The sequence below is a fragment of the Dipodomys spectabilis genome, unplaced genomic scaffold (genome assembly GCF_019054845.1).
Source record: "Dipodomys spectabilis isolate Male_0828 unplaced genomic scaffold, ASM1905484v1 ptg000576l, whole genome shotgun sequence".
Lineage (NCBI taxonomy): Eukaryota > Metazoa > Chordata > Mammalia > Rodentia > Heteromyidae > Dipodomys > Dipodomys spectabilis.
The window spans coordinates 1,207,510-1,233,217 of NW_024871253.1; the positions used below are offsets into that span (position 1 = coordinate 1,207,510).

At 47.1% G+C, this 25,708-nt stretch overlaps 1 protein-coding gene across 1 annotated transcript; it reads right to left on the bottom strand.

Annotated features, from left to right (window-relative positions):
• Positions 1–1,395: 1,395 nt before the first annotated feature.
• Polr2a (RNA polymerase II subunit A) lies at positions 1,396–25,113 on the bottom strand. Its single transcript, XM_042670733.1, has 29 exons — positions 24,609–25,113; positions 18,661–18,793; positions 18,385–18,521; positions 18,113–18,286; positions 17,640–17,921; positions 17,131–17,292; positions 16,796–17,016; positions 16,534–16,666; positions 14,828–14,952; positions 14,488–14,698; positions 13,225–13,434; positions 12,971–13,139; positions 12,712–12,806; positions 11,798–12,001; positions 10,760–10,982; positions 9,876–10,059; positions 9,331–9,502; positions 9,139–9,244; positions 8,841–9,046; positions 7,692–7,916; positions 7,292–7,538; positions 6,868–6,968; positions 4,597–4,701; positions 4,332–4,514; positions 3,930–4,133; positions 3,568–3,754; positions 3,323–3,436; positions 3,034–3,183; positions 1,396–2,950 (listed from the first exon to the last, which is right to left on the bottom strand). The coding sequence occupies exons 1-29, from the start codon at positions 24,699–24,701 to the stop codon at positions 1,794–1,796; spliced, it is 5,913 nt and encodes a 1,970-aa protein (XP_042526667.1). The 5' UTR covers positions 24,702–25,113; the 3' UTR covers positions 1,396–1,793.
• Positions 25,114–25,708: the final 595 nt, after the last annotated feature.

The window sequence follows — 25,708 nt, forward strand, 5'->3', positions numbered from 1 at the left end:
CAAAAAGGTTTAAAAATAAAACAAACAGTAAAAAGCTGGAGCTGGAGTACACCTCAAGTGGTAGACTGCTGGCCATGAGTGAATGCCGGCTGCCGGTGGCTCAAGCCTATAATCCTAGCTACTCAGGAGGCCGAGGTCTGAGGATCATGGTTCAAAGCCAGCACAGGCAGGAAAGTCCATGAGACTCTAATCTCTAATTAAAAACACCAGAAAACCGGAAGTGACGCTGTGGCTCAAATAGTAGAGCACTAGCCTTGAGCTGAAGAGCTCAGGGACAGAGCCCAGCCCCAAAGTTGAAGCCCCACGACCACCACCACCACCACCACCCAAAAAAAAAAAAAAGAAGAAAAAGGTTGAGTAAGAGCATGAGACCCAGACCCAGAGCTCAAGCTCCATCTCAGCACCAAAAAGAAAAAAAAGTTGCTAATGGAACTGCTCACATCTGTAATCCTAATACTTGGGAAGATAAAACGGGAGAGGATCAAGGATTGCCACCAGCCTGGGCAAAAAGTTTAGACTGCATCTCAATGGAAAAAGTTGTGTGTGGTGATCCAAGGCTGATACCCCAACTCCTATAGGAAGCATAGATCTTGGTGAAGCATGGATCTAGCACAAAAAAATCATTGGAGATGTGACTCCATAGTAGACTGCCTCTGGAGTAGTTGAGTTCAAATCCCAGTACTGGAAGGAAAAAAAAAAAAGCTAATTGAAGCTAGATGTAGTGGCACACAAACCTGTAATTACAGCACTAAGAGCCAGAACAAATAGATCCTGAGTTCTAGACCTGCCTGGGGTACTTATGGACACCCTGGCTAAAAACAAGTGTTAAGGGCTAATCAAAGAAAAAGAAATGGCAGCTGGGTGCTGGTGGCTCACACCACTGTATAATCCTAGTTACTCAGGAGGCTGAGATCTGAGGATCAAGATTCAAAGCTAGGCAAGGAAGTCCATGAGATTCTCATCTCCAATTACTTACTAGAAAACTGGAAGTGGAGCTACAGCTTTAAGTGGTAGAGCACCAGCCTAGAGCAAAGGAACTTAGGCATAGTGCCCAGGCCCTGAGTTCAAGCCCCACAACTAACAAAAAAAACAAGAGAGGAAAAAAAGAAAAATGGTCAACTAAAAGCAAGCAATTATTCCCAATCCTTTTAAGTTCTGCATCAAAATATATCCATAGTTCATTTTCATCTGAGATGACAATGAATTTTTTTGTTAAAAGAAACTCATTTAGTATACAAAAAAATAAAAAAGAAAATGTGCCTCCTAGTGGTGGGATTAAGGGTAATCATTTTACTGCCTCGGCACTAACTCCTTGTATACTTTTCTAGGAAGGGCACAGGGGTCTTGGGAATATTTGCCTCACTACAACCCCAATAAAGGACTTAACACACAGACTTTTGGTCAAAATTTGTAAACTTTATTTAAACGTCAAAAAATAACAGAAAAAAGGCAGCTTAAGCTTTGTCCTTCCCAAAGATCAGACGTATGATCCAGAGCAGAACGCCCCTATGAAGTTAAAACATCTAATTCCAATCAAGCCTCAGGCTAGAAAGGACCTTCAATGTGGGGCCAGCTTGGGGTAGGAACCAGGAAGAACCCCACAGCTAGGTCAGAGTTCAGAGACAGCACAAGGAGAGAACAAGACAAAAAGCCCCATCCAAAATGGGATCCAGAACTTCAACAGAGAACTATCACAAGGGTTATGTACAAGGGAGCTGGGCTCGTAGAAGAGGACTGCAGAGCTCCGAAGGCTGCCTTGGCCTTAGCCAGCTGCTGCCGTGCCCTTCTTGCCCTCAATTCTCCTCATCACTGTCATCGGGGCTGATGGCAGGGCTGGTGAGGCTGTAGGTGGGGCTGGTGGGCGAGTAGCCAGGAGAAGTGGGAGAGTAGGTAGAGCCTTTGGGGGAAGTGGGCGAATAGGTGGGGCTGGTGGGGGAGTACTTGGGAGAAGTAGGGGAGTAGGTGGGACTAGTAGGCGAGTACTTGGGGGAGGTTGGGGTGTAGACTGGAGAGGTTGGTGAGTAAGTGGGAGATGTTGGTGAGTACTTGGGAGTGGTGGGCGAGTAAGTAGGGCTTGTAGGCGAATACTTGGGAGAAGTGGGTGAATACTTGGGGCTGGTAGGTGAGTACTTGGGAGAGGTTGGGGTGTACTCTGGTGAGCTGGGGCTGTAGGAAGGGCTGGTTGGGGTGTACTTGGGTGAAGTAGGGCTATAGCTGGGAGAGCTGGGGCTGTAGCTGGGAGAGCTTGGGGTGTAGGTCGGAGACTGTGGGGTATACCGTGGGCTTGAAGGCGAATAGCTTGGTGAGGTCGGGGAGTAGCTGGGCGAAGTTGGGGAATAGCTTGGAGAGGTTGGGCTGTAGTTGGGGCTTGTTGGTGTATAGTTCGGGCTAGTAGGTGAGTAGCTGGGGGACGTTGGGCTGTAGCTGGGTGATGTTGGGGTGTAATTGGGACTGGTTGGAGAGTAGTTAGGGCTGGTGGGTGAGTAGCTCGGGGAAGTTGGTGAGTAGCTTGGAGATGTGGGCGAATAGCTTGGAGATGTCGGTGAGTAGCTAGGTGATGTGGGGGAATAGCTGGGTGATGTTGGGGAGTAACTAGGAGATGTTGGTGAATAGCTGGGAGATGTTGGGGAGTAGCTGGGTGAAGTGGGAGAGTAGCTGGGTGATGTCGGTGAGTAGCTGGGTGATGTTGGGGAGTAGCTGGGTGATGTTGGGGAGTAGCTGGGTGAGGTCGGGGAGTAGCTGGGTGAGGTCGGCGAGTAGCTGGGTGAGGTCGGCGAATAGCTGGGTGAAGTGGGGCTATAGTTGGGACTGGTTGGAGAATAGGATGGCGAGGTCGGAGAGTAGGAGGGCGAAGTCGGGGAGTATGAAGGACTCTGGGGTGTATAGCCCCCAGGGGAGCGAGGCTCATAGGCAGGTGACGTAGGCGAGTAGCTGGGAGACATAGCACCACCTGTGAAAGACAAACAGACAAGGAAGGTAAGTGATGGGAAAACTGGCTAAGGACCTAGGAGGAAATTAAGAGTGGTCACTCACCTGGTGAGGGGATGTATGGGCTGGAGGGGCCTGGGGAGCCTGGGGAGCCTGGCGTGGGAGACCAGGCAGGAGAGTACCCTGGGCTGAAGCCGCTGGCATCAGAAGCAGCACTGGGAGAGAAACCGGCTGCCCCTGGAGTCATCCCACTCCCTAGAAAGGAAGAAAAAAACAAGCTAAACCCAGAGCCCCTACGCCCCCTCTTCAGCCTCCACTGCCCTGACTATCCACCATTCCAGCCCAGCTGCTTCTGGATTGCCATAGGGCTTTCCTCCTAGACCAGGACACTCACCAACACTTGGAGACCAGGCACCATAGGCTGGAGTTGCACCCTGGTTCCAGGGTGTCATGGCAGGAGAGATTCCTCCCATGGGACTGGGTGCTGAGCCGAAGAACATGCCAGTAGCTGCAAAGAAGTCCAAAGTAACTCATGAGGAACAGCACCCAGGGACCACGGACACCCTCTGGCCATGGCCTGGCCTCACCCCCACTTCACAGACCTAGCAGGCTCTGTGCAGCTGAAGCTATCATACTCACGTCCAGCAGCCCCCAAGCCGGGGATATTGGTGGGGATCTCCATCCCGTACTTGCACTTCTCTGCATCAAGTAGGAGGTCAAAACAGCCAGTGCCAGCTGGGGCTAGCTGGCCCAGCATGATATTCTCAGAGACTCCCTTCATGGGGTCACTTTCCCCATGGGCAGCTGCTTCCATAAGCACGTCTACCTAAACAACGAGAACAGGCCCTGTTAAACCTCTCTACACATACAACTCAAGACAACTCCACTACAGAGGAGCAACTCAACCTTCAAGGGCAGTACCAATGGCTCCCAACTGACCCACACTGACTCCCGCTCCCAGTGAGCTCCTGCCTCCCACCCTGTTCTCATTCTGCCATTACCGTTTCCTCGAAGGAGCATTTCATGAGAGGTCCGGTGTCCTGGCGGTTGACTCCATGTCGAGTGATGGCCATTAAGTGGCCACGACAGGTCATGGTATCACACAAGAGAGCCAAATGCCGGTAATTGACATAAGAACCATCAAAGGAGATAACATGGTACAGCTCCCGTTCCAGGGCTTTCCGCACGGCCTCAATGCCCAGCACCTACAATAAAGGTTGAGGTGGTTAGGGCTCTGCTCCCCAGATCTACAAGGTAAGTAAGAGTCAAGGGTCAGTGCATCTCACTCAAAAAAGACTGAAGTAGAATGCATGGGCATGGAAATCCTCTGAGTGGAAAGCAGAGTAAGGGGGTAAGGTGAGAGTCCTTGGAAGGGCCACAAGCAGCATGCTCTCAAGACTCACCGTGAAGATCTCCACAATGTCGTTGGATGTGGTGCGTACAGGGTCCACATCCTTCTCACTCAGCACCCGCATCAAGCTCACGCCATCCGTCTCTAGGATCCACTCCTGCAGGGCCTTGAACTCTCCATCCTCTGTGATGATGATCTTCTTCTTATTGTCTGTCTGCGGCAAGTGCATGTACACCTGGAGGGCAGAACTAGCTCTAGTCAGGTAGGGCAGGGCAGGGGATGACAGGGGGAGAGTGGCTGGATGGGGAAAGACCAACCTTGCTAATCTGCTCGATGCCCTGCAGAGTCATATCCGTCAGCATGTTAGACTCAATGCAGCGTAGAAAAACATCATCATCCATCTTGTCCACCACCTCTTCTTCCTGCAGTAAGAGAAGTCAGCAATTATAGAACTCTCTTTTCTCTTCACTGCTCCATCCCAAATGACAGCCTTCTAAGGACTTCAACAATCAGCCATCAGTGTCACCTTGGCTCCTGTAAGACTACTGTATCATATTACAATAGTAAAAGAAACCTAGGAAGAGGCATCTATACTCCACTACTCTAACCGTTAGTTCTTTTTTTTTTCCCCTATGCTAGTATTGGGGCTTGAACTCAGGACCTGGGCACTGTGCCTTTACTTTTAGTCAAGGCTGGCACTGTATCACTTGAGCCACACCTCCACTTCTGGCTTGTTTGCTGGTTAATTAGAGATAACAGTCTCTCGGATTAATCTGACAAGGCTGGCTCCAAATTTCAATCTCAGCCTCCTGGAATGGTGAACTTGGGAGCTGAGCACTGTCCCTGAGTTTCTTTGCTCCAGGCTAGTAATCTACAGCTCTACTTCTAGTTTTGTTTTTGTTTTGGTAATTTATTGGAGAGTCTCATAGACTTTTCTGCTGGACTGGCTTTGAACCATGATCCTCAGATCTCAGCCTCCTGAGTAGCTAGGATTAGAGCTGTGAGCAATGGGTCCGCTGGCTTTTTTTCTTTTTCACAGCTATCATCTGGTCCCTCACAAATATGTGTGGCATTTGAGTGCTGTAGCCAGATGGATAGTATTCCCTATTCTGCTTCTGGCGCTTAGCTAAGTGCTTGCCAGGCTTGTACAAATTAAAAATTACTTCTTTTGTGAAAGAAGGGGAAAATTATGGATTACACTATATCCATTTAAATATAAATCATAATGAAATCCCCTCTTGTACAGTTAATTCAGGCCAATACAAAAAATGGGGGGGGGGGTAAAAGAGACCTCTTTTAATGTATGAATGTATTATGTTCAGATAGTAATATTTTCTTGGTAGTAGTAGGGGTTTGAACTCAGGGCCTTGTACTAGCTAGACAAATACTACCTGAGTCATATATGCCAGGTCTAATATTTTTCTAACTATTCTCTGATAGTTTAGTAGTTAGTGAGTTCTTTAGTTTTTACTATTAAAGTAGCAACCAGTCATGTTGGCACATGCCTGTAATCCTAACACTCAGAAGACTGGATCAAGGTTTGAGGGGGCTGGGTGCCAGTGGTCTGAGAAGGCTGACACCTGAGGATCACAGTTCAAAGCCAGTCTGGGCAGAAAAGTCTGTGAGACTCTTATCTCCAATTAACCATCAGAAAACCAGAAGTGGCACTGTGGCTCAAGTGGCAGAATGTCACCTTGAGCTGAAGAGCTCAGGGACAGCACCCAGGCCCAAAGTTTAAGCCCCATGACCCAAAACAAAGCAAAACAACAAACAAAGAGTTTGAGGAGAAAAATAAAAAGTCTGAGGTCAAACTAGGTTATATAGTTGATACCATGCCAGCCTAAATGAAAATGTGTCTTTAAAAAAAAACAACAAAAAAATAGGACGGGCACTGGTGACTCATACCTGTAACCCTAGCTACTCAGGAGGCTGAGATCTGAGGATCACAGTTCAAAGCCAGCCTGGCCAGGGAAGTCCTTGAGACTCTTATCTCAATAAACCACCAAAAAACCTGAAGTGGTTCTGTGGCTCAAGTGGCAGAGTGCTAGCCTTGAGCTGAAGAGCTGAGCAGAGCCCAGGCCCAGAGTTCAAGCCTCACGACCAAAAAAAACAAAAACAACCCAGCAAGCAGCAGGCATCCTCATATGCAAGTATAATTTATCAGGAGCTATGCCCAGATGAATGAAAATATTTTCACAGGTCTTGTTATATCCCCAGAGTCACAGTCTCACTACCTTCCCAAGGACACAGTAATTTCTCTTGTCCAGCAGACCTCTCAACCCCTGAGAGGTCTTTGTGAGATGTGTATTGCATCAGGAAAGTCAACAGCAGTATTTCCTGAAGGAAGGCCAGCCTGATACGGTTATGAGAAGCGCCCTTCCCAAAGCCATCTGTTTTGTCTCATGGGATAGTGCTTTGGATTCCATAGATTTTTGCTGCTACAAGTTTTAACAACCATTATTAACCACTACTTCCTATTTCTAAATTAGGTGGGTACAACTGGACCTTCAATGTATAATCTTTACTTCTTTGGTGATTACTCAGGATTTAACAGCTAAAATGCCTGTTTTTCCTTGGGTCCTGTTTACCTCTTGCATCTTGTTCTCATCACTGTTCATAATGCGGATACGAAGGACCAGCTTCTCTGCATTATCATCATTAAAGATGCAATTCAAGTCATCACCAAAACCTAATAGGGAAAACAATGAGCCATGAGAAAGAAGATCACAATGAGCAAGACGCTTCCTTATCATTGCCCATACGCAGTTCTCCTTGCATAGGGTATTCTTTTGGCTTATCCTCCCCCAAAAAACTTGCCACAGATTCCCTCTAGACAGAGACAGGGCACACTTGATAAAGAAAGTGAGTGCAGAAAATCTATCTGTAAGGTATGAAGACCCCAGAGAAGAAATCCAATAGAGAGCAAAGCTGGTATACAAATGGCAGGAGGACTCAAGTGCAATGAACACAACAGATGTGGTAGCCCAGGCAGGACTCCGAAGCTGGACATACCAGCATTAATTTTTTCTGCAATCTGTTCCATGGTCAGCTTCCTGTCAGTCATGTGCTTCCGGTCCAGTTCTACACGCAACAGCCAGGGAGATATTCGGGCCACATCGAAGTCAGGCATCTCATAGTAGACATTCACCCATTCCTGGTCTTCTGCCACCACAGTGCTCTGGGGGTTAGGGTCATAGTAGATGGCTGTGTTGGCAGTCACCTTCCTCAATGTTGTATGCTCCAGGCGGCACAGAATGTCCTGGGGAGAGAAAGGGACTCATGGCACAGGCACTGGGGTAGCTCCAAAGGTCTCTTGAAATCTGAACACTGAAGGAGTCTCCAACACTTGATGCTGGGGAGAGTTTACCTCCTCTTCTTCCTATCAAGAGGTTCATGGCTCCTTGTCCCTTACCTTGGCCCTCTCCGCATCTCGAGCAGACTGGCCCAGCAGGAAGACAGTAAGCGAAGGAGTCTTTGGCTTCTTGGAAATATTGATGAGCTCTTTGAGTCGGGGCACACCTAGAGTCACATTCTTGGCAGACACACCAGCATAGTGGAAGGTGTTCAAGGTCATCTGAGTGGCAGGCTCTCCAAGAGACTGTGCAGCCAAAGCTCCAACCATTTCCCCAGGATGGGCCTAAGGAAAAGCTACCATCAGACAAAGCCAACCCTGCCTGGCTTTGTGAATGAGTTGAGCAAAGGCAGAGTGATTTAAAAATATACATATGTACAGATATATGTATACATATATATGTATCAATGTGGTTTTTTTTGTTATTGGTCATAGGGCTGGAACTCAGTGCCCACGTGCTGTCTCTAAGCCCTTTTGCTCAAGGCTAGGACTCTACTACTTTGAGCCACAGCTCCACTTCCAGTTTTCTGGTGGTGAATTAGAGAGAAGAGTTTCTTGTATTTCTTTGCCTAAGCTGGCTTTGGGCTTCGATTCTTTTATCTGAGCCTCCTGAGTAGCTAGAATTATAGGAATGTGCATTAGAAGTCATTAATTTTTTAATGGTGTATTGTTTTACTTCCTAATACATTCCTGGTTTGCATCAATTCAGAGGCATGCCTATAATTATTATGATGCAACTCTCTTCTAGTTACTCCCTCCAATTCCTTCTACCTAAATTGGAATTTGGCACATAGGAACTGAAGAGTGGTTGGAGTGTGTTTCCCTAAGTTCAATCCATAGTATTCAAATACCTCCCCGCACTGCCCCTCCACCACCAAAAAAAAAAAAAAAAAAAATCTCTACATAGTCAAAGGCATTTTAGAAAAATAAATAATACTATTTCATACCCTAGTCATGACATTTATTTTCTGTCTGACTATCATACACTATAATCATTCGAGCCTCAGTTTTATCACTTGCCATATGGAACTGAAATCTTCCTACCAGGATCATTTCAAGGTTGCTATGGTACAAAGGCATAATGCACCAAGGCTGCTGGTATACAGCAGACTTTCAAAGAATGAGAGCTATTATTCCAAAAGTGGAAGCTAGACAAATCAACAAATATAACACAAAAAACAAGGCCAAGGAGAGAAGTACAACACTCACAATGGCTTGGTTGAACTTGGACTCTATCTCCCCGAGCAGCCAGTCAAAAGCCTCTCCGCTAAGCCGAAACTCCTCAGCCATACGGCGGGAACACAGTGTGGACCGTAAGTGGATATTGAAGAGCAATGTGGCATTCTCCTGAGCCTGCCGACTTAGGGGGTCATCCCCATTCACAATCACTAACTTCTTGCTCAGTTCCTTGACTCCTGAGACCAACGAGGAATAAAGAGATCATCAGAACAAGATCAGACTCCTATCCTCCAGACTAGTCGGGAGACCCTCCTAAGGAGTTACTTACCCTCTACCACTTTGATGGGGTGCAGGTCAGAGGGAAGACGAGGGTTGATGTGGAAGATTTTCTGAGCATTCCAGATCATGCGCAAGAGGTTACAGGGAAGGACAACCTGAGGAGGGATTGGAAGGAGGACAGTCAGGGGGCAGCCATCCAGCAAAGTATGTCTCCAGCCTAATATTTCCCATTCACATGTACCTTGCTGTCACCAGTTGGGAAGATAACCCTGAGCACTTCTCGATCCTCACGCATTCGTTCAAATTCTCGTTCCAGCTCATTCTGTATATGTGCATTGCTCAGCACATCCTTTACCAGATCCTCCTGCAGAGTGCGCCGCAGGGCCCTTTCATTGGTATAATCAAAGCGGAACCTGCAAGTGGGAAAGGGAGAGTTAGGGGGACAGGTGGGGTCCAGGTTCTCATCCTTATATCAGAGTGAGGTGCCAAGCAGTGCTCTGGAGGCAAGATACTTGGCCAAGGATTACCAATAAGACTTGAGCATGTACCTGTCCCTATGTTATATTATACCATCACAAGGGACAAAGCAGGAACAGATCTCAAATCTGCCTTCATTCCTCCTCATTGAGCAACTGTTTTAGATGGTCAGGAAAATGTGCTAAAAGTTATTCACAAGTACAAGACACATTTCAGACCACCTCTTTTGGGAGAGAAAAAGGGAGGAAAACCTATAACTCAGGCCCTACGACCCAGGGGAATGAACCACCCACTTGCCCTCCTCCTTACTTCTTCTCAAAAGCCTTGTTAGAAGGCTTAAGCGTGGCCAGGTTCTGGAACTCAACACTCTCGCCTGCCAAACCATCCTCGCCATAGCGCAGCTGCACCACCTGGTTGATGGAGTTCCTCACAGTTGCATCATATTTTACCATCACAGACTCCATGGACTTGATCAGCCGCCGCTGGATATAGCCTGTGGAGGAGATGAACTCAACAGAAGGAACTAAGGTAAAGAGAATAAAGCCCAAAGATCCAACCTGGGGTCTAAACCCACATGGTTCCTGTGAAAGCCTGCTAGCAGCCCCCTGTACTACTAGTTAGTAGCCACTTGCACATCAGGCACACACTGAGCTATACTCAAAGCCTCTCTTAGACTTTTTGCTTCCCCTAAGAACTACCTACCTGCACTAAGTAAACCAGGGTCTATCCATACCATTGAATGCTCTAAAGCAATCTAAACAAGGGTTTTTGTCTTTCTTCTTTTGCAGTGCTGGGGATTAAACCCCGAGTAACACAATACAGACAAATATTGTAGCACTGAGCTCAGCTAATATTTTTTTTTTTTGGTCGGCTGTGGAGTTTGAACTCTGGGACTGAGTGCTGTTCTACAGCTCTTCAGCTCAAGGATAGCGCTCTACCACTTGAGCCGCAGCACCACTTCCAGCTTTTTCTGCTTACGCGGTGCTGAGGAATTGAACCCAGGGCCTTGTGCATGCAAGGCAGCACTCTACCACTGAGCCACCTTCCCAGCCCCTCAGCTAATTCTTGAACTTAGTCTCTATAAACTTTCCACAGAGGCAAAATATCACCTCTGGAAGTAGCCTCTGGGCTGAGAATCTCCCCTCCCCAGAGGTTTTTGAGCCAGGCAATGGAGTACCCTGAAGAAGCCTCACCAGTCTCAGCAGTCTTGACAGCTGTGTCGATGAGACCCTCACGCCCTCCCATGGCATGGAAGAAGAACTCGGTGGGTGTGAGGCCAGCCAGGTAGGAGTTCTCCACAAAACCACGGCTCTCAGGCCCATAATCATCCTTGATGAAGTGAGGCAGAGTCCGGTGCTTGAATCCAAATGGGATCCGTTTGCCCTCCACGTTTTGCTGCCCTACAACAGCAATGACCTAGAAAATAGAAAAGGTGGCCTGCAATTAACCCTTTTAAGGCCTTGAGAGTAAGGAATCCACTGTCAGCTAGATCTAAAATGCAACTGTGCATAACACATACTGGTTTCAATGCATTTACACAAAAATAAACTGTAAGTTATTCTTAGGAGAGGAATTCAAAGGTGTAACTCCTCTCAACAACTAAAGTACTGTTTATAAAAACAAATACCAGAAAGGTTTTTTTGGGGGTGGGGAGAGATGGGACACAGGAATTGGAGGGAGGCCTGGGTGCTGTCCCTCAGCTCTTCAGTTCAAGGCTAGCACTCTTACCACCTGAGCCACAGTGCCACTTCTGGTTTTCTGATTGTTAATTGGAGATAAAGAGTCTATTGGCCTTTTCTGCCTGGGCTCACTTTGAACTGTGATCCTCAGATCTCAGACTCCTGAGTAGCATGAGCTACTGATGCCCAATGTAATCATTATATTTAATGAATATGATGTAAAAATAAACTATGTAATGTGTAAGGGTAGGGATGGGAGGGAGAAAATGGGGAAGAAAAAAGGAAGGGGTAACACTGATGATGAAGCACTGTACTTATAACCTGACTTACGGATTGTAATCTCTTTATACAACTACTTAATTTAAAAAGGAAAAAAAGGAAAAACAAAAACTTCCCAGCACCTCTGTGGGCTCTAGGTTCAACCTCTAGCACTGTAAGAAAATACTAATAATTTCCAGTATTCTCTCCATCTTCCCCCATACACCCACCTCCTTCTACATTCCTCCTCTAGACTTCAATATGGACCCTTACTGAAAAGACATGGTTCCTCACCTGGGAGATGTTGATCTTGGAACCTTTAGCACCAGACACCACCATAGACTTAAAGTTGTTGTATTCAGACAGAGATTTCTGGGCAGAGGAGCCAGTTTTGTCTCGGGCATCATTGAGAATGCGATTCACCTGATTCTCAAATGTCTGACGCAGTGTGTTTCCTGGAGTGGGCTCCAGCTCATTGTTATGAGCCTTTTCAATGACCTGGAAGCCAAATTTTCAGTGAGACATCAATCCTTGCTTGAACATAGAGCCTGGGCACTGTCCCTGAGCTGCTTTTGCTCAAGGCTAGTGCTCTACTAGTGCCACTACTGGCTTTATCTGTTTATGTGGTACTGAGGAATTGAACCCATGTTTGCTAGGGAAACATTCTACCACTAAGCCACCTTCCCAGCCCTTATTTTTTTGGTAGGTCCTGGGGCTTGAACTCAGGGCCTACGTGCTGTCATTGAGCTCTTTTGCTCAAGGTTAGTGCTCTACCACTTTTGAGCCATAGCACCACTTTCAGCCTTTTCTGTGTATGTGGTACTGAGGAATCGAACCCAGGACTTCATGCTTGCTAGGCCAGCACTCTACTACTAAACCACATTCCCAGCCCCACTGTGCATTTTTTTTTGGTTAATCATGGGGCTTGAATTCTGGGCTTGGGTGCTGTCCCTCAACTCTTCAGCTCAAGCTAGCACTCTACCACTTGAGCCACATCACTTCCAGTTTTCTGGTGGTTCATTGGAAATAAGAGTCTCACAGCTTTCCTGCCTGGGCTGGCTTTGAACCATGATCCTCAGATCTTAGCCTCCTGAGTAGCTAGGATTATAGGCGTGAGCCACTGACATCCAGGTCCCACTGTGCTCTTATTGATGTTAAGTCCAAAGTCCTTGAAAGCCTATTCTTCTCTTCCTAGCCCTTCCTCTTACCTCTATTACATCCTGTTTGGCCTTCTTAATAGTGTTCTGAATGTCTTGGTAAGTCTTAGAATCAGCAATAGAGTCCCCAATGCCAATGGTATGACCTAGAGAGAAAGAGAAATATCAGCACCATATCTGGACTCCAAACCAATGAAGGGACAACAAATCCAAGGAAGAAAAGAGAAAGGAATGGAAAAACAAGAGTAAGAAGTAGACTCCTGAGTGAGAGAGGACCAAGGGAGGGCTTGGTAAAGCCCACCATACTTGCCTTCAATGAGAAGCCAGTTGTTAATGACAGTCTGAATGTTGGAGTAGAAGAGGCGAGTGATGTCATGGCCCATCTCTAGGTAGGAGATATGGACCAGGGAGCCAGCTGAGGTACCAAGAGACTTCTTACACAGAATTCCCATGATCAGCTCCCCATTCTCCACCACTACCTGCAGACAAACACCAAAGTTTTGTTCTAGTTTCTCATGTCCAAATCCAAATCCTGGCCCCATATATCCAGAAACCAGTCCCTACCTTGGTGTCCCCAGGAGAGATATGTTTATAAGGGCCACTGTCTTCATCATCAGGATGGGTGCTGTGGGTACGGATACAATTGATGTGGCCAGGTATGATGAGGGAGAAGATCTGTTTGCCTGTCCACAGGGGCCGGGGCTTAAGGATAGCTGGCTGTGGGACTTTCCCATCCCATGTAGACAGGAACATTAGGAGGTTCATCACTTCACCCTATGAGACAAATATCAAGAAAGATGCAAAGTCAGACTTCAGTCTCATAAGAATGTTAGGAAGATTCCCTGTCCAAGGAAGAAAACCAATTTTAGAGCTAAAAATGATGCCAGAAAGTGTCTTCTAAACTTTCAGTTAAAAATAAAAAGTCAAAATATAACTGCTTAAACAATTAGCTTATGCTAGTTTTAAGAAAAATATTACAGGCTCATGTATGTAATACTATTACTCAGGAGTCTTAAATCTGAAGATCACGGTTCAAAGCCAGCCCAGGCAGGAAAGTACATAAGACTCTTATCTCCAATTAACCCCCCCTCCAAAAAAAAAGCCAGAAGTAGACCTGTGGCTCAAGTGGTAGAGCACTAGCCTTAAGCAAAAAAGCTCAGAGACAACACCCAGGCCCTGAGTTCAGCCTCCAGGACTGGCACACATGAAAGAAAGGGAAAAAAAAATGGAAGGAAATAAGGGAGGGAGGGTAGGGAAGGGAATAGGGAAGTAAAAGGAAAAGAAACAGATATGCAAAATCTTAACAAGGGTTCATTTATTTTCACTTTTATTTTGCAGGAATACTTGAAATTACACAAAATTTCAAGGAACTAAATCGAGAGTTAAAGCCATACACTATTTCTGGCCTCTGATCTTTCCTAAGCACTTTCTTTTTTTTTTTTGTCGGTCGTGGGGCTTGAACTCTGGGCCTGGGCGCTGTCCCTCAGCTCTTCAGCTCAAGGCGAGCGCTCTACCACTTGAGCTACAGCGCCACTTCCGGTTTTCTGGTGGTTTATTGGAGACAGGAGTCTCACGGTCTCTCCTGCCCGGGCTGGCTTTGAACCGCGATCCTCAGATCTCAGCCTCCTGAGTAGCTAGGATTACAGGCGTGAGCCACCAGCGCCCGGCTTTCCTAAGCACTTTCTTTCCACCTTACCAGGTAAGTCTCATTTATAGTTCAAAATAGGACAAGGAAAAAAAAAATACCGTTCTTCCTCCCTGGTCTCCTCTTGCCAACCCAGAGACCCCTCTTGAACGCCCACCCAAGCCGACTGTTAGACTACACACCCGCTCGAGAAAGACGTCTCTCTTTGTGAATTTGCGTACTGCCGTGAGTGTGTCTTGCACAATACCCATGACAGGTCGATTGCTTTGGGGGGTGACAATCATTCGAGGCACCATGGCTAATTCCTGGATCTCTGCCCGAGTCTCCAGAGACTGTGGCAGGTGCAAGTTCATCTCATCTCCATCGAAGTCTGCATTGTATGGAGTTGTCACACTGCAGCAAAAGAGAGAAAATATTCAGAGTTGGGAAGATGTCTTCAGTGACATTTAAGGAGCAGTGCAGCCTGCTCCCATGTTAACCTGCTTCCATCCCAGCCGGTTTCCCCTAGTCAGGGACACTGACCTAAGATTCAGGCGAAAAGTAGACCAAGGGAGGATGCGAACCCGATGCCCCATCATGGACATTTTGTGCAAAGTTGGCTGACGATTGAAGATAACAATGTCCCCATCACACATGTGCCTTTCCACCTAAGGAGGCAAGGTACAGAAAAAAGCGCAGTCAGCTAGGCAGCAGAGCACACACCTGTAATCCCAGCCCTTGGGAATCTGAAAACAAGATTACAAATTGAAGGCCAGCCTGGGAAAGTGAAACAGTATTTCAAAAGAAACGTGGGGCTGGGCACCCAGTGGCTCACACCTGTAATCCTGGCTACTCAGATGAGATCTGAGATGTCCGTTGAAAGCCAGCCCTGGCAGGGAAATCTGTGAGACTCTTATCTCAAACTGACCACCAGAAAATTGGAAGTGGCACTGTGACTCAAAGTGGTAGAGTGCTTGCCTTGAGTGCAGAAACTCAGGTACAGTGCCAAGGGACAGTTCAGGCCCATGACCAAAAAAACACACTGGGGGGTGGAGGCATAGCATAGTTGGTAGAGTGCGAGCCAATGAGCAAAAGTGCTCGGTAATAAGTTCAAGTTCCAATCTTTGACCAAAAAATGAAAGAAAGAAAAGAGCTCAGTGAAGAAAGTATGCTAAGAATTCAATTACAATGTACCCGAGTCCCTTACAGATTGAAAAAAATAATACTGTGGAGTTATGTCACTTGAAATACCTGTCAGACACCCCTCCACTTTGGGCCAGACACTAGGTTGTCATGGGTAGAGATAAAAAGCAGGACCCAGGGGTTGGGAAGCTATCTCAGTGGTAGAGTGCTTGCCTTGCATGCATGAGGCCCTGGGTTTGATTCCTCAGCACCACATAAGCAAAAAGAAAAAAGCCGAAAGTGGTGCTGTGGCTCAAGTGGTAGAGCACTAGCCTTGAGCTGAGGGACAGCGCCCAGGCCCAGAGTTCAGGCCCTACGACCGGAAAAAAATTAAAAAAAAAAAAAAAAAAAGCAGGACCCACCAATCTCAAGGGACTCAGTCTGAGAAGAAAATAAAAAAACAACAAATGTGAAACCTTCTGCATGGTTCTGCATGGATCCCTTTCCCCTTGCCCTTAGGTTGATAACATCCCACCTTGATGCCAGTGGTGAGCAATTACAAAAGACGTGGGGTAGTAGAAACCATTTAAAAAGACATTCAACAAGTCTGGATCCTAATGAACAGTAGTCACAGGTGGTCAGCGCCCATTCCAGAAAGACTACTGCTCCAGTGACTAAAAAAGATCTGGCCTAAGCCAAGCTCTAGTGGCTCACTCCTGTAATTCTAGCTACTCAGGAGATCTGAGGATCATGGTTCAAAGCCAGCCCAGGCAGCAAAGTCCATGAGACTGTTATCTCCAATTAACCAGCAAAAAGCCAGAATTGGAGCTGTGGCTAAAGTGGTAGAGTGCTAGCCCTGAACTTTTAAAAAAGTTCAGGGACAGCACCCAGACCTTAAGTTCAAGCCCCAGGACCAGCACCAAAAAAAAAAAAAAGGGTGTGGGGGGAGTGGAGGTCTGACTTAAGTTGTATAGTAGTAGCCTTAAGCAAAAAAGCTAACGGAAAGTACAGTGGCCCTGGGTTCAAGCCCCAATATTGACAGCATGCTTACATGACATGTACACTCAGGCACGCGCGCACCACACACACACACACACACACACACACACAGCCCTAGTGCTACATGCCTTATAACCAGTCTGCAGGTGAAGGTCACTGGGTTTGGGGTGGAAACGCAGGTCAATTCGATCACCATTGTCTCGGATGATATACTTGGCTCCTGGGTACTGGCTGTTCCCTCTGCGCACTAGTTCCTGTAGTCTAAGAAGGAAAAAAGTACTCTGAACAAAATGATTCCCAAAGAGCCTTTGCTGCCCTCCTCAACCTAAAGCCCTAAGTAGAAGCCCCCAACACCCACCACTCTAGACAGGGTTTTGGACTGGGACAGACCTGTCAATGTTAAAGGGGGTGACAATCTCCGCAAAGGTCATGTTGGCAGCAATGGAGCGAGGCACGCCAACTTGGTCAATGGACAAGTTGGGGTCGGGAGTGATGACAGTGCGGGCTGAGAAGTCCACTCGCTTGCCCATCAGGTTCCCTCGCACCCGGCCTTCCTTGCCCTTTAGACGCTGCTTCAAGGATTTGAGGGGACGTCCGGACTTCTGCATGGCCTGTGAGGAAACATGACCAGGAGGCAACCCAGTCAGTACTGGGCCTTTCTCTCAGCATTTGCGCTGGCCCCCACCCAGGCTCCTATCCACTGGGGTGGGAGTGTGGAGACGCACACGGGGCAAGCCGGGCAGTTCATTGTCCACCATGGTGGCCACATGGAACTGGAGGAGCTTCACATCCTCTGCGATGACATGGGCAGCCGCTCCGTTCTGCTCATTGCGCCGCAGCTGATTGTTGATCTTCACAATGTCAGCCAGTTTGTGGGTCAAGTCATCCTGAGGTGGAAAGTCAGTATCATCAGAGTACAGCCACCACCAAATGGGTTTTAAAGCTGGCATTTGCCAGGCACACAGTGGAGCTCTCCTCCTCACACCACCATACTAGGAGTCAGAGCTAGGTCTGCTCACTCTCATTTTACCAATACAGAAGCCCCCTCCCCCCCCCCCCCCCCCCGCCCCTAACCTTTAACCATGCTAAGGGTCTCCTTAAAGTTGCACAGCTAACAGGCAGCAGGGCACGTCAGATCTAGCCATCTACCCCTCAGCACATGCCACTCTACAAGGATCTCTCCCCTTAGATACCTAACCATCTATCCAAAAGGCAGAGTCCTAGAGCCACTGACCTGATTTCGAGCAGAGCCCTGCATCACCACAGCAGGCCGCACAGAGAGTGGGGGCACTGGCAACACTGTGACAATCATCCATTCAGGCCGAGCATAGCGGGGCTCCATGCCTAGCACAAAACACTCCTCATCTGAGATTCGCTTGAAGATCTCATGCACTCTCTCTGGACTCAGCAAAATCTTCTTCTCCTGAGAGTCTTCATTCACATGTTTCCATTCAGCATATAATTCCAGGCCTGAGCGCCGAATTCGGGGCTGGTACCGCCCACAACCACCATGACCCTTCAGAGACAAGAAGATCATAAGTTCCTCCATGTCCAGCCACTTTTTGCCAAACTAGGCCAGCCCTCTCAGTTCTTCTGTGTCCTTCTGGTTTCTTGACCTTTCTACACAGCATTCTCTCGTCCTCCCTCCAGGCCTCTATGTTCTGTTCCAGGCCCTTCCTTCCCCCAGTGTCCGCCATCCCCAGTCACCTTCTCTTTGGTCAGATCCTCATCACCCTCAGGCTGTTCCACACCGAACTTGTTGTCCATCTCCTCCCCGCCCTCGCAGATGTTTTTGCCCTTGCAAAGGTCGTAGACGTGTGTGAGCCGCTTCTTGGGCTGTCCCTTGGACTTGGCCAGAATGTCCTTGATCTTAGGATTGTTCTGGAGACAAAGCAAAGCATGGTCAATTGAGTTTATCCCCTTGTTCCTCCAGTTAGTAGGCTCCCTCCCTCCTAAGCTAGGGCCTATGCCCCACTCACTGAATCGACAAGCAGTTTGGAGCAGAAGAAGCAGACACAGCGCAAGACCTTCATTGTCTTCACCAGGAAGCCCACATGAAATACAGGCTTGGCCAGTTCAATGTGGCCAAAGTGGCCTGGGCACTCTGTCATGTTTCCTGTGAAAACATACATCTTGTTTATTTTCATCCTAGCTCCCCCTCACTGCAGAGACTAGGTCTCCAGGTTTCCATACCAGCCCGTTAATAACTCAAGCCTCAATCCTTCCCTTTGGGATCCTTCTGGCCCAACACTTACCTGCACATGTCTGGCAGCGGCCAGTCCGCTCAATCACTCCTTGCCTGGGATCCATCAGCCCACCAAGCTTGGGACGACCTCCCTCGGTGGTCTCTGGGTATTTTATACCTCCCTCTGTCACAGACATCCGTTTCTGTAGGAAAAAAAAAAAAAGTCCATAACAACTAAATAGGATTTCTAGTTTCTTTCTAGCCTTCATACTAGAACTCTAAGAAAACTCCAAACTAGTGGGTGATGGCGGCTCTTACCTACAATGCTAGCACCCAGGAGGCTGTGATCTGAGGATCAATGTTCTGAGCCAGCCTGGGCAGACAAACCTGCAAGACTTATCTCCAATTAGCCAGTAAAAAACTAGAACTAGAAGAGTGTCTCCAGTGGTAAAGCACCATCACTAAGAGAAAAAAGCCGAGCAAAAGTATAAGGCCCTGAATTCCAGCCCAGTATCAAAAAAAAAAAAAAAAGTAAAAATAAAAAGGCTGGGCACTGGTAGCTCATGCCTGTAATCAGGAGGCTAAGATCTGAGGATCAGCTTGTAGCTAGCACAAACAGTTAAGTCTGTGATACTCTTATCCTAATTAACTATCAAATAAGCCAGAAGTAGAGCTGTGGCTCAAGCACTAGACTTGAGCAAAAAAATCTCAGGGACAACACACAAGCACTGAGTTCAAGCTCCAGGAATAGTACCAAAACAAAAACAAAAACAGAAAGGAATCCCTGAATTATTTATATAAGAACCGTGTTTAACTTGGAACAAGAAGATGAAAAGACTGGTACGCTTATAACTCTGGAAATGCCAAAGTTAAGTATCACAAGTCAAAAAGCCAGTTCCAGTCACCATGTACTCCAAGAGTAGGAGTTATACGAGAATGTAATGGACTCAGAACTCTATAGAACTGCCTACCTCTACAATGGAACCCCAGACTTCCCTCTAGGATAAACTCTAGGTCATTGGTATCTACAAGATTTAACTACAAAAAAATGAAAATTAGGGGCTAGGAAGGTGGCTCAGTGGTAGAGTGCTTGCCTTGCATGCATGAGGCCCTGGGTTCAATTCCTCAGCACCACATAAGCAGAAAAAGCTGGAAGTGGGGCTGACTCTCAAGTGGTAGAGTGCTAGCCTTCAGCTGAAGAGCTGAGGGACAGTGCCCAGGCCCAGAGTTCAGGCCCCAGGACCGACCAAAAAAAAAAAAAAGAAGAAAAAAAGAAAAATTATTCTTTTGGAAGAAGGGGTGGGGAACAATGCTTTATTTCCTCTTCCAAGATAAAACAAAGTCCATGAATCTGAGGCTCTGCAGGAACCTCTCTGCATCTGCAACCTATGTTAATAATATAGGTATGATGCCCCAAACATGCCCTGCCAACTCTTCCTCAACTCCTCTCGATCAACAAGGCACTCAGATACAGTTCTGGCTCTTTACCACTTACTCCTTTTCTAAAGGGCCTGAATTGCCTGAACATTTCCACATCCAGATGGATATGCTAGGAGAACTGGTGCTTGGACAGTTTGGTAGAAGTGAACAGCTGGAATCCCTAGAAAGGTGGAGCTAGGACCTGGGTTGAAATCAGGTCTGCTTAAGCTCAGGATAGAACTGATGCTCAATAAATGGCCGCTTTTCACCAGAGGCAGGTGCTGGTGGTTCATGCCTGTAATTCTAGCTACTAAGGAGGCTGAGACCTGGAGGATCATGGCTCAAAGCCAGCCTGGGCAGAAAAGTCCATGAAACTCCATTTCCAATTAACCAACAAAATGCTGGACCAGCAAAAAGCATAAGGTCCCTGAGTTGAAGAATGTATATAGGGGCTAAGATCTGAGGATCATGGACAGGAAAGTCTATGAGATTCATCTCCAAAAGCTAACAAAAAAGTCAGAAGTGAAGGTATGGCTCAAGTGGTAGAGCATTAGCCTTAAGCACAAAAATTCAGGGACAGCACCCAGGTCCTGAGTTCAAGCCCCAGGACCCCCAAAAAAGAAAAAAAAAAGAAAGAAAGAAAGAAAAAGAAGAAACAACAGACATGAAATTTGGCCACCAGAACAGACAAAACACAAGAAACCTACGTATAATCATCCTCAATACTTTTCACACCTCACTCTGCTCAAACTTTATGCTCAACAAGTCAGTAACCTTCCCAATGACTAATTCCACTTCCAGCCACTCCAAAACTGGACCAGGGACTCTCCAGGAAGCACATGCTCTTCCTCAAAGAGTCTATAGGAGTTGAGGGTATGGCTTAGTGGTGGACTGTGTAATTTATCCTATATAAAAACCTGGGTTTGAGCTGGGAAGGTGGCTCAGTGGTAGAGTGCTTGCCTTGCATGCATGAGGCCCTGGGTTCGATTCCTCAGCACCACATAAGCAAAAAGAAAAAAGCCAGAAGTGGCGCTGTGGCTCAAGTGGTAGAGCACTAGCCTTGAGCTGAAGAGCTGAGGGACAGCGCCCAGGCCCAGAGTTCAGGCCCCACGACTGGACCCAAAAAAAAAAAAAAAAAAACCTGGGTTCAATTCCCAACATTCCCCATTCCACCCACCCCTCAAAATAACTTTTTTTTTTTTTTGGTCAGTTATGAGGCCTGAATTCTGGGCCTGGGCACTGTCCCTAAGCTCTTCAGCTCAAGGCTAGCACTCTATCACTGGAGCCACAGAGCCACTTCCGGCCTTTTCTGCTTATGTGGTGCTGAGGAATTGAACCCAGGGCCTCAAGTATGTGAGGCAAGCACTCTACCACTGAGCCACCTTCCCAGCCTTCAAAATAAATATTTTAAAAAGTGGCAAGTGGGCACCAGTGGCTTATGTCTGTAATCCTAGCTACTCAGGATACCAAGATCTAAGGGATCAGGGCTCAAAAGCCAGTCCAAGCAAGAAAGTCTGTGACACTGTTATCTCCAATTAACTACCAAAAAGCTGAAATTGCAGTGGTAGTTCAACTGGTAGAACACTAGCCTTGAGCAAAAAAGCTCAGGGACAGTGCCCAGGCTCTGAATTCAAGCCCCAGGATTAGGGGAAAAAATCGGTATGTTTGGTCAAGGGATATAAACACTGAAAGACTGATAAAACTATCAGACTGTCCTCCAAATAGGTTACCAATCTATCCTTCTACTAATAATGTATGAACATGTTTATTTTCCCATATTTTTGCCAGTAGCAAAAAATCAGATTAGAGGAAAATTTTCATTCTGGTTTTTACTAGTAATCCTGTTTTATTGACCACCTGTACTTTTGTGAAGTCTATTCAAAACTTTTATCCATCCTCATTTTCTAGCAGATATATAATTCCTGATTTTTTTTTTTTTGTATCTGGTACTGAAGCTTGAACTTAGGTCCTGTCATTCATTTGGTTGAGCATACCTCCACTTCCATATTTTTAACTGAAGAGTTTTGAGGATTTGTCTGCCCAGACTGGCTTCAAATATGATCTCAGATCTGATTCTCAGATCTTAGCTTCCTGAGTAGCAAGAATTATAGGCATAAGCCACTCCACCCAGCTAATTCCTTATTTTTTGTATGTTCCTTGTATATGTATTAATGAATCTAGTGAAGCTGGCCATGGTAGCACATTCCTGTGAGGTAGAAGAGGATGGATAGTTTAAAAATACCTCTTAAAAAAACCAAAAGCTTAGCCAGGCGCCGGTGGCTCAGGCCTATAATCCTATCTAGTCTGGAGGCTGAGATCTAAGGATCATGGTTCAAAGCCAGCCTGGGCAGGAAACTCCCTGAGACTCTTAACTCCAATAAACCACTCAGAAAACCGGAAGTGGATCAAGTGGTAGAGAGCTAACCTTGAGCTGAAGAGCTGAGGGATACTGCCCAAGCCCAGAGTTCAAGATCTATAACACACACACACACACACACACACACACACACACACACACACACACAACCAAAAACACAAGAGCTGAGCCTGGTGCCAGTGGCTCACACCTATAATCCTAGCTACTCAGAAGGCTGTTATCTAAGGATCACAGTTCAAAAACAGCCTGGGCAGGAACGACTATGAGACTTCTTTTTTTTTCTTTTGTCGGTTGTGGGACCTGAACTCTAGGCCCTTAACTCCTCAGCTCAGGGCTAGTACTCTACCACAGCACCACTTCCAGCTTTTTCTGTTTATGTGGTACTGAGGAATTGAACCCAGGACCTCATGCATGCAAGGCAAGCACTCTACCACTGAGCCACCTTCCCAGCCCCTCTGAGAGACTCTTATCTCCAATTAACCACCAGAAAATTGGGAGTGGTGATGTGGATCAAGTGGTAGAGCACTAGCCTAGAACTCAGGAAGAGGGGCCCGGGCCCAGGCCCAGAGTTCAAGCCCTATGACCAACCAAAAAATAAAAAACAAAACAAAAGACAAGGGCTGAAGACGTAGTGAACACTTGCCTAGCATATGACTTTATTTTTTTCCTAGCATCAAGGGGGGAAAAAAAAACTAGCTTTGTTATCACACTGCAAATACTGCTTAAGCTTTGATCCTCTATTAAAATAGAAGTGGCTCTTATGTTTATGTAATAAAGCAATGTCAGTTATTATTAAGGGTTTCTACATCTGGTATCAGCCCTCAAATTCTGTATTTTCCTGGTGCTTTCTTTCAGTTTTAATATTAACACTATTTGAAATTTATTCTGTGTTATATAGGATGCTGAGCCCTAACACAATTGAGCCTCCTCCCCTAACAAAAATGCTTCCATTCACAAACACAGTGGTTCTCTCTGCTATCCTGTTAGTTCTAAGGAAAAAAACCCAAATTCCAAGTCATCAAAAGCTCTCCCCTAGATTATCCTCCTCAGTAGTCTCCCTTGCACCTATCCTTGTTTCCCATTAAGTTTTGGGTTGTTTGGTAGATAGGGTCTGGCTTTGTACTTCAGGCGGGCCTTGAAGTAACAATCCCCCAAGTGCTGTTCCCCGTTTTCAAAGAACAACTACAGTAGCATAGATTTGTATGCATAATGTTATGTGTATATATAAGTTGTTGTTTCCTGCTTATAAATGTCCAATAGCTTCCTACTGAAAATAGGATACTGATCCTCTACAATGATTTACAATATCCCATGGGTCCAGCTGTCACATACCCACTGAACCTCAGCCACACTGGCCTTTTCCACCCTCTATAGCATAACCAAGTTAATTTTTCCACCATCTCTTTTGCACTTGTTTCCTTCACCTAAAAACAAAACAACAAACACTATTGCCCTAGAACATATAGCTGAGATGATTACCATTTGGATAATGACATTTTCTCAGGCCTTCCCAGACTGTGACACCATCTCATTTAAAGTAGCCCCATGGTGGATGTGGAATGTGAGTGAAGGAAGTGAGTTTGAACAAGGTACATTGTATGCACATATAGTTATGTCAGAATGTAATCCTCTTGTACAACACATTGATGTTTTAAAGAAACGGGAAAGTAAGACATGAACAGTTCCACCCTAGTTATGTTCCATAACATTACCTCCTTTCATTTTATTCAAGGCATTTGTCATTAACTGTTTTGTTCATTTAACCTTGTATATTGTCTGTCTTTTCTTCCCTTGCCCACGAGTGCTCTAAGAGGCAGTCTTTTGTCTGGGTTGTTGCGCTGTGTATCTATTTATCCCCCATCGCCTACTGTGTTGTCACATCGCAGGTATTCAACGAATATATGGAGGAGGAGGAGGGTAAAAACCTGAGGTTGGCATCCTAATGAAACTTGTAAAGGGCCCCAAGGACTCAACTCGTTGAATGTCGGTTATTCTAAAAGAAAGACTCGGTAACCCTCTCTCTGCCCTAGACAAACCCTGGGCAGGGAGCTAAGCTTGCTTAAATCCTTTTAATTTAAACTCTGGCAACCCTGAAGCTAGACCTCGCAAGGCCTCGGCGCCACCAATCCAATCCTCTCGGCAGGTCACCCATAAGCAGTGAGAACAGCCACATTTCCCAAGACACGGCCGGGGAGCAACAGCAGTGAGGCGGCACAGCTTACCAGCTCATCTGGACTCAGAACTCCGAACTGCACTCTCTTGATGGTGCGCAGCGGGCATGCGCTGTCCCCGGAGGGGGGGCCACCCCCGTGCATGGCGAGGCGGGCGCGGTGCGCAGGCGCAAACCTCGCTACAAAAAGCCTGCGCCACCTCCGCCTAGGTACTCAGATCCCGTCGGGGCGGCCAGCGGGAAGGACCTCCCCGAGTAGGGAGGAAAAGGCTGGAGGAGGGAAGGGGAGGGGGAAGGGAAGGAGGCGGAGAAACGAAAAGGAGCGAAAGGAACCGTTCTATCCCTTCGCGAAGGTTTTTCAGCTCCCAAAAAGGAAAAAGAAAAAAAAAAGCGGGGAAAGGAGGAGGTTTTGGGGGGGGGAAGGAGGAAGAGGAAAAGGAGTAACGAATAAATAAGTAACCGGGCTCCTGAACGGCAGAGGTTACGGCAGTTTGTCTCTCCCCCTTCCGGGAGCCACCTTCTTCTCCAACCGTCCCGGCCGCGCTCTCGGCGCTTCTGAGAAGCGAACTGGCCGAATGACGCCTTTTATAGACTCGCCCCTGCCTTTTCCCCCGCCCCTTCCTTTCCCGCCCTCCCTTGCGCTACGGGGCCGACTGCGCCGGCCTGCACGGAGCGCGCGCTGGAGCGGTTGGTCCTTCCTCCCGGGCTCCCTTGCTTGGGTGAGCTTTTGAAATGACTGGAGGGGTGTTCTCCTAATCCCACCTCTTCCCCTCGCCAGCCCCCCGCTTAGCACTGCCATTGGCCGTTTGAAAAAATCAAGGATAAAGTTAGGCCGCCTTTATTCTATTTTGGAGTAAAGTATCATCTTTAGCCAAAAAAAATAAAATCATTATTCCCCCCCTCCAGGTAGAAAATGGTCTGTTCTGCGAGTCGGTGGTGGAGGCGGGGCCGGTCGGGTCCTCTGGAGTCGATCCCGGCGGGGGGGGGGGGGGGGGGGGGAGCTGGAGAGGGGAGGGGGAGGAGCGCCGTTGGTCATGAATATTCAGTCTCAACGCTGAATATGTATGAGCAGATCAAGATGGCGAATCCAACTGCTGGTCCGGAAGTAGCCGCTGTTGGTCGAGCGACCTCCGGGGGATAAGTGGATGTCTT

Excerpts from the sequence above, each read along its gene's own strand:
- Polr2a (XM_042670733.1), bottom strand. The coding sequence starts at position 24,701 with ATGCACGGGGGTGGCCCCCCCTCCGGGGACAGCGCATGCCCGCTGCGC. Across the intron at positions 16,667-16,795 it reads ACCCCCTTTAACATTGACAG|ACTACAGGAACTAGTGCGCA; the intron begins GTCTGTCCCAGT and ends TTTCCTTCTTAG. Across the intron at positions 10,060-10,759 it reads TGTCAAGACTGCTGAGACTG|GCTATATCCAGCGGCGGCTG; the intron begins GTGAGGCTTCTT and ends TCTCCTCCACAG.